Below are 8,116 nucleotides of genomic sequence, written 5' to 3' on the forward strand. Positions count from 1 at the left end.
CATTGGAAGACACATTGAGGTTGCATGCAAGATCAAGTCCACTACAAAGGTAAGCCATGCAATGTGTAGTGTTTATGGATACTTTGGGTACTGTTAGAAAGCAATTATGTTAATTGAAAACTTGAAACAAAAAAAATATAATAGAATGTGCGGACATGTGTTGTTGTGAAAGGTTTAAAAGGTGAAGAATGTTTGTGCGCATGAATGAACATTGATGTTATGCTTGGTGCCAGCATGTAAATGTAAATAATGGTGCATATAAGCTTAGAAAATGCTTGGTGAAATTAGATTTATAAGTGCTGCCATATGCATGGTTAATGGTGTAAAATGATAGTCGAACTTGATAAATGTCATTGAAAAGATTGATATGGGATCTAAAGTTATAAATAAGTTGCCAGTACTTATAATCTAAAGAGTTATGCAAGCATAAAATATGGATAACTTTTGTAAAAAACGTGTCAAGATGTATATGAATATGCAAGGTTAATTGAGAAAGAAAAATGGGAATGATACACACTAAGTATATTGAGCTTGGTTTATTGCTAGGAAGTGTGCAAGTGGGAAAGAGATATCGTGGTGATTAATTAAAGGAGGAAACGTAATCGGATAAGTGGCGAAGTGATATCCCTCCATTGTGAGGTGAGTAGGAGGTGTCTATTTCAAAATCTTTGTACTATATATATGGATTTACATTAATAAACATTGCTAGTTTTTTTAATTGCAATTGTGGATAGTATGAGCTATTAGCCTTGATAGGCAATTTTAAAGGGGATTTACAATGATTTATATATTGCTACTATAGAAAGCATGGGCTGGTAGAAATGCTAGGCAAATTTGTGGATGCCATGATATTTGAAACTGTTTTGGATATACATATATATATGTATAGGTAAGCTATATATGTAAAGTATTTTAAAAACTGGGAAGCAAGCCTTTCGTATTGCTTTGCATCAAAAACTTGCGCCTTGTATTTTTGGGTGATATGCTTAGTTAAGTGCAATTGCTAAATGATTTATATGTCAGTTTTCAAGAGCCGATTTTAGTCTGATTTTTATACAAGTATTTACACCATGCCTTTGAATGCGAAAAGCAATTTGAAAGGTTATGAAACCTTGTTTCAATAGATTAAAATGAAGGTCTCGAAAAAACATAGATTTGGTTTTGAAAACGGTTTTAACAAACTGAGAGCGTCGAGAGTAGGTCGAATGTCACATCAGAATAGTGTGACGCTTGTACACAAGTAAGCTCTAGCTAGAGAACTTTTGGATCACTGACGGGTTGTTAGACGTGGCTAGGGCCATGGTTTGTGATTATATGTGGCAAGGCCACGAGTTATTATATGTGGCTAGGCCACAATAGATATTTGCAGTTACGACCGCTTAATTTGTACGTTGTTAGCCAACATCATCGAGACTACTATGGCTGTTGGGATCTGATGGAGCGGTGCTATTGGATGATATTACGTGGAAGTGGGTCCATGGGTGATTACGATGCTTACCTACTCAAGAGCCTTATGAGTTTTCGACACATACTCTTTTGCATGGTGGAGAGTTAAGATTTTTTTGCAACTTCCCTTATTTGAATAAAAACTTTTAGTGCTTACTTGATGATTATGAGTTAGTTTATGTGGCTGTACACCTTGGTTTCTTTACATGCCACTCATTTTGAGAGTGTGCATACTTTTATACTGTATCCATATTTTGATGGCTAGTGATGTTTTCGATGATTGAACTCTATTTTGCCACACTTGATTTTGGCACTGTTTTACCAAGTTAAATATTGCATTATGATTTTACGGCATCGATTTTACCAAGCACAAACACTCTATTTGTGATTTGATTTTTCTTAGATTATTATTCTTATTCCAATTTTATCATTCAAATTTATCTGCTTTATACTTGTTTTCCATCTACGCCCTACTCACGGAGCCGATGATCATTGAGTCTGTGAAACTCACCTCCTTATTTCCATTTTTACAGATAGTAATCGACTTAATGTGTGTTCATCGGCACATATTTTCTACCGCAGATAGGTAAATGCATATCATAGCTCCTTATTCCGAGTCGCTTCGCTGCTAGAGTTAGAGTTGATTAGAGTAAAAGTTAATTGCAAATAGTGTCAATGTAAAACTGTAGTTGAATTTTATAGACTTCAATGTATACTGATGTTTATGAGGAGTAAAAGTTAAGTCAATTTATTATTACTATGGTTTCAAATCATTTCACAAAGGACTATTCGATTCAAAGTATTGACAAGGAATGGTGGAATGCGTATAGAATTAATAAGAGTTCTTAATAAGGCTTGTTCTGACCCTGGCGAGGTCTCCCGAAAGTCTCGGACGCTAGTAGCGATCAGAGAGCGGTCGTTACAGTGTTGATGACTCCGAAAGCACATTTGGTTGTAGTTTCTCCTTAGGCAATGGAACTTTCTCTTAGAATTCACATAAGTAAACTATCATTGCTCAATCATCCGCTGAGGTAGAGCATATAGCAACTAATGTTGCATACTTGGTTGAGAAAATTTCTAAATGACTTAACCTTTGTGCAAAAGACTCCAACAAGCATCTTTGTTGATAGTAAGTCTGCAATAGCCATCACTAAGAACCCTGTGTTTCATGGTAAGACTAAACACATAAAAGTTAAGTTCCATGCTATCAGAGAAGCTGAAAAAAATGAGGAAATTATTCTTGAATATTGTTCTTCATTGAATTAGTTAGTAGACATTATGACCAAGACTCTACCTATGTCCAGGTTTGAAACTTTGAGAGTTGAGCTTAGTGTTGTTAATGCAGACTTTAAGGAGGAGTGTTAGAATAAAGCATGCATTGACTGAGCATGCATTAATGTTATCATTTTGTTCAACACTATGTATTTTGCTTCATTGTACTAGTTATTAAGTGTATTATACCAGTGTTTACGAGGTGTCTTACTACATGTTCAGGTTAATAACACTTGTCCATTTTGTAAACAGGTGTTAACCATATAATGCTTGTATATATTATGAGTTTGCTGATTAATGAAGCACTTTTCTCCTCCATATTTGCTTTGTTTTTTCTTTCTCTCCATAGAACAGTCTAAACCACTATTTTTATCATTTTCTTTTACTTTAATGTCAAATTTAACTTAACCTGGAGTCAAAATTATCAGATTAAAAACGTAAGCCTTATTCCAAGTCCAAGCATTAAAGCAAGCCAGGCCAGCCAAACAACATTCTGTTCTTGCTTACTAGTTTTGAGAGATGATCCTCTGCTTCCTTCCGATAGTCAGGCACTACATCTAATGTCTTCCCTCTTAAATACTCATATGTTGCACGCTCCACAGGTAATTTTCTTTGTTCTGCGGTAAAAATGTTTAGTTTAATGTTCCATGAGTGATGAAGATTGCTATAAGTATAAGATAAAATTAAGAAATGGGTAGTGACAATTGCTAAAAGAATTTCTGTTCCATTGTTGCTTGTTCAATTGCATGGGTGTCATGCCATCCAGCAGATGATTACCAATATGATCAAAACATAAACAAACCCCTCTCTAAACATGCATACATATATGCATATATTCTAGTAATGTTAATCTACTAATGGTGAAAAGATTTCGTTGAGCAAACTTCAACCAGGAGGAAAGAATGGTGTTTCAATTTTCTGGCTATTTCGACACATAAGCTTAAATCCACATTTCCTATCGCATACATAAAGGTGGAAAGCTAACCAATCTGCTTCCGACAAAGAGAAGAAAAGACAAGCGTTTTCGATCGTATTTGTACTTGAACCGCGGAAAAAAACTGAAACGGGTATGATTCAGAATGACTGGAAAATACCAGGAGGAATAGAATCGAGAAGCTTGAGAGCGAGATCGGATTCTTGTTGCAATTTAGTGGTTTTATCATCTGGATTTTGTGGGAAAAAAGGGTCTCTAAGCTCGTACAAATCATCCGCTGCTTTTCTGGCTTTTCCCCATGCATCCAGTTCTTCTGCCGTGTGTCTTCTTCGGCAGTTACTGACTAAAAAGGTGAACTCAGAAGCCGACAAAGAGATTGGATTCACGAGACAGAAAGAGAGGGAGAGAGGGGAGGAGGTCGGCAAAATGAAATCAGAAGCTCAAACCAGGGCTTTCATTCACAAGCATTCCGTTTCATTTTGTCTTTTGGTTCTCTTGCTTTGCCTTCACTTTGCTCGCCACCTTCGTTTTCACTTCATATAACCTCCTCCACATTCCTTAATTTTCATTTCAGTTTTTCATGAAACATGGAGAAGCTTTACACTGTACTTGTGATCATCCTCATCTTTTCATCTACACTGGCCTCTTCCCGAAATGTTCCAGCAATTTTTGTCTTTGGAGACTCCATTTTTGATGCTGGAAACAACCATTTTAACAAAAACTGTAGTGTACAGGCAGATTTCTCACCTTATGGCTCAACATTTTTCCACCAACCTACCGGCAGGTTCACTAATGGCAGAACAGTTGCTGATTTTATTTGTGAGCCAGCTGCTACTTAATTAGTTCTTTACCTACCTCTATTTCGGTTAAGAACTTTGGACGTTACACACAGTGTCAACCTTTATTTTCATCTTTTTATTTATTTTAATTGTTCAAATAATTAACATTTTGGGATGGTTAAAATGGCAAGCAGCACAATTTATTGGCATTGATTTGCAAAAACCATACCTTGAGGCACAGATTGCGGTCATAAATGGAAGTAGAAAAGATTACCCATCAAATGGCATCAACTTTGCTAGCGCTGGCAGTGGTGTTCTGCAAGGAACCAATATGGACCGGGTAAGACTCGAATTCCGCTTGATTACTCATTTGTAAATTTTAATTAGAGCCACCAACACTCTCTTTGCCATAATTTGAAACTCGAGAATTTTATGTGCTAGCATTTTGATGCCACAGGGAGTGATATCAATCCAGGAGCAACTACGGCAATTCCAGACGTTAGTAGAGCAAAATCAGATAGATAAAAATCTAGTTCAGAAATCTCTTTTCTTCTTGGAGTCCGGATCTAATGACATATTCAATTACTTCATTCCCTTTGATCCCCCAACACTTGATCCAGACGCCTACGTGCAAGCCATGATGAAAGAAGTAGCTAACTTAATTGACCAAATTTACAAACTTGGTGCTCGCAGAATTGCTTTGTTTTCCCTAGGTCCCGTCGGTTGCGTTCCAGCAAGAGCTCTCCTGCTCGGTGCGCCTATCAATCGCTGCTATGGAAAGATGAACGTGATGGTTAAGAAATACAATAAGGGACTGGAAGGCTTGATAAATAATATCCCCATTCGATACCCTGGTGCAATTGGTGTTTATGGAGCCATATATGATATTGTCCAGCGCTTCCTAGCAATTCCAACTCGTTATGGTAAATCTCTATGCTCATAAAATGAAAATAAGTTAGTGATTTTTTTTTGTAAAAAAATATTTAATTTCATAATTAAACTTTAAAAATGTACGCAACTAGTCAAATAAAAAACAATTAATAAGAACATGTTCGTTACTTTCTCTTATTTATTTTTTAGTTTTTCTTAATCTTTTTTTAATTTTAATTAAAGTTTTCAATATAAAACTAAAAATTCCAAACAAATAATAATCTCACAAAAATGAAAAAAAAAATGAATATTAAAAATGATATCAAAGAGGAGAGAAAGTGAAGAGAAAGAGAAGGGACGAGCAGCGGAAGAGAAATCAAGGGCTCGTCGACTCGAGGAAGATCCCCGCTTGCTCTCCCTCCTCTTTTTCTCTCTCTCCGTTCTCCCCTGTTTTCTCTTTCCTCATTTTTGTTTTGAAGTTTGCTTTTTTATTTTTATTTTTAATTTCAAAAATAAAAAACTTTTAGACAAAAAAATAGAAACAGAAGTGATATTATGTTTAAACACGTGTAGTGATTCTATTGGAAGTTTTTGGAAACTTTACCCATTATACTAATAATGTTAATTTTATTGGCGATAGAAAATTCAAGTACTTAATTACGCAAATATTTGACATAGCTAGAGTGCTAAATGTGTAATTAACTCATTTAAATAACTGAGCTTAAAATTTTTTTAACTTAATAAAAAAGTTATAACCATCTAAGTTATTACACAAATTCTTTATCTAAGTTTTTAGAAAAAAACTTTTGAAATTTAACATTCTTAAAATTGATAAAAAAGAATAAAGTTTGAAATACTAAAAAAGCCCTTGTATTTTTCCAAGTTTTTTAATTAAGCATTGTTCTTCTATTGTTTCCTATTGAACTTTTAAAATATTAATTTTTTTAATTAAGTTCTTATTTTTTTTATGAAAATTGAAATCTATTATCTCTATCACATTAGTATCTACATGATTGTTATTTTTACCACATCAATGTTTATATGACAAAATATGAAAATTCATGCTAAATTGCAAATGACATGTGACATTGGCTACTTGGCATGCCTTATCAGCATATATAGATCCTTTACGTTGCCTATTTGTTATGTACACACTGACATGTAACATCCACGTAGACACTAAAGATGAGGAGTCTTAATGTTGCCGATCCGAATAAAGATTTAAAGGCTAGACAAACTTTGGTAACTTTTTTCGTCTTTCTTGTTATTCTAAGGAGCTGATAAATTAAGAAGCTCATCTTTGATTCCACAGGTTTCTCTGATGCAACTAGCGCCTGTTGTGGAAATGGGCCTCTAAGAGGAAAACTGCAATGCGGTATAGAAGGATACGAAATTTGCCTCAGTCCTAATGAGTTCTTGTTTTGGGATTACTTCCATCCAACAGAACATGCTTACAAACTTATCTCAGAGGCTTTATGGGGTGGAAACAAATCTCAAATTAGGCCAGTAAATCTAAAGAATCTAGCCGATATTACCTTCACACTTGTTTAAGTGTTGTAAGTTTCCAAATGTCAAGCCTCCAATGGAATCCACAAAACAAGTGGGAAAATCTTAAAAAGAGAAAGGGGAGAGTTTAGGTTGACTGATTAGTGATGGCTATGCGACTTTTAAGTTTCTTTCTCAAGAATGTCAAATGTCTTTGTGCTCTTTTTGTTTTTAAGGTGTGGCCTAAACACTTTTAGGCAATTACATTAATCCTAACTTAAGTAAGATTTGCATAACCTTGGAGCTATTTGTAAAATTACCCAAATTTAATTGAGCCCTTTCAATTAAATCCTTGAAGTTTCAAACTTTTTTCCAATTATTTCCAACTTAATTTCCTATTTTAATTTTCCACATAATCACTCATAACGTGTAAGACCCTTTATGTTCTTAACATGCTAACAATAAATATGAGTTATAATCCTAAATTGAATATGATTAAATAATCAACCTCTTTGCATTTATCATCATTAATTCTAAGTTGATTAATTCGTCTTTATAAGTCAAGATTGACATCTAATAATGTGTAGTAACCATCCAAATATGAGGAAGTTCAACTAAACCCTTTAGTGCAGAGTCTTTTTATGTAATTCAATCATTTCATTCAACTAGCCCCACTTTTTACTTAGAGTTAGAGTTGTAACTTAGCTTGGTAAGCTTTTAAATTACATTTTCAAATGATATTTTGAATGGTTATAACTTAGAAAAATATAAATGTTGATACTATATGAGTTTACTAGGAAGATGAGACTTAGAAGGATCAAAGGACTTGAATTTAGGCTTAAAATTGCATTCTGGAGTAAAAGTATCAATACTTGAAACCCAAAATGGTATCCTCATGAACATGTATCGATGTATGTTCTTAATGTACTGATGCCCTTGCTTGGAAAGGAAAGAGTATAGATATTTTTGGCAAATGTATAGATACTTCAATTGTAAATTTAAAGAAAAAAGGGGGCAGATAAAACATTTCATGCCCATTTTAATGCCCTAAACCCTTAGATTTACACTATAAATCATAAAAGCGTTCTAGCTGTAAAGATATTGAACCTCATTATTTGTAAAATAACAACACCATCCTAAGAAGTTTACACCTACACTTCTTTCCATAGCTTGGTAATGACAAAGACTTTTCGAAAGCTACTCGTAAAGATTCCGCTACCATTTTCTCTTTTGCATCAAACATGATGTTTTGAGGGTTCCTGTCACTAAGAATAGGTAGCAAACATGTATTTGCCACATCTTCCAAATTCAAAGAATTTTACCAAAAGAA

At 34.3% G+C, this 8,116-nt stretch overlaps 1 protein-coding gene across 1 annotated transcript; it reads left to right on the forward strand.

Moving 5' to 3' along the window:
- Positions 1-4,239: 4,239 nt before the first annotated feature.
- On the forward strand, positions 4,240-6,852 carry GLIP6 (GDSL-motif lipase/hydrolase 6). Its single transcript, XM_021438162.1, has 4 exons — positions 4,240-4,471; positions 4,626-4,771; positions 4,889-5,354; positions 6,614-6,852. Exons 1-4 carry the CDS (start codon positions 4,240-4,242, stop codon positions 6,850-6,852), a joined length of 1,083 nt encoding a protein of 360 aa, XP_021293837.1.
- Positions 6,853-8,116: the final 1,264 nt, after the last annotated feature.

This window comes from Theobroma umbraticum, unplaced genomic scaffold, assembly GCF_002168275.2.
Source record: "Theobroma umbraticum cultivar Fairchild unplaced genomic scaffold, ASM216827v3 scaffold_30.0, whole genome shotgun sequence".
Classification (NCBI taxonomy): domain Eukaryota; kingdom Viridiplantae; phylum Streptophyta; class Magnoliopsida; order Malvales; family Malvaceae; genus Theobroma; species Theobroma umbraticum.

Excerpts from the sequence above, each read along its gene's own strand:
- GLIP6 (XM_021438162.1), top strand. The coding sequence starts at position 4,240 with ATGGAGAAGCTTTACACTGTACTTGTGATCATCCTCATCTTTTCATCT. Across the intron at positions 4,472-4,625 it reads AACAGTTGCTGATTTTATTT|CACAATTTATTGGCATTGAT; the intron begins GTGAGCCAGCTG and ends AATGGCAAGCAG. Across the intron at positions 5,355-6,613 it reads AGCAATTCCAACTCGTTATG|GTTTCTCTGATGCAACTAGC; the intron begins GTAAATCTCTAT and ends TTGATTCCACAG.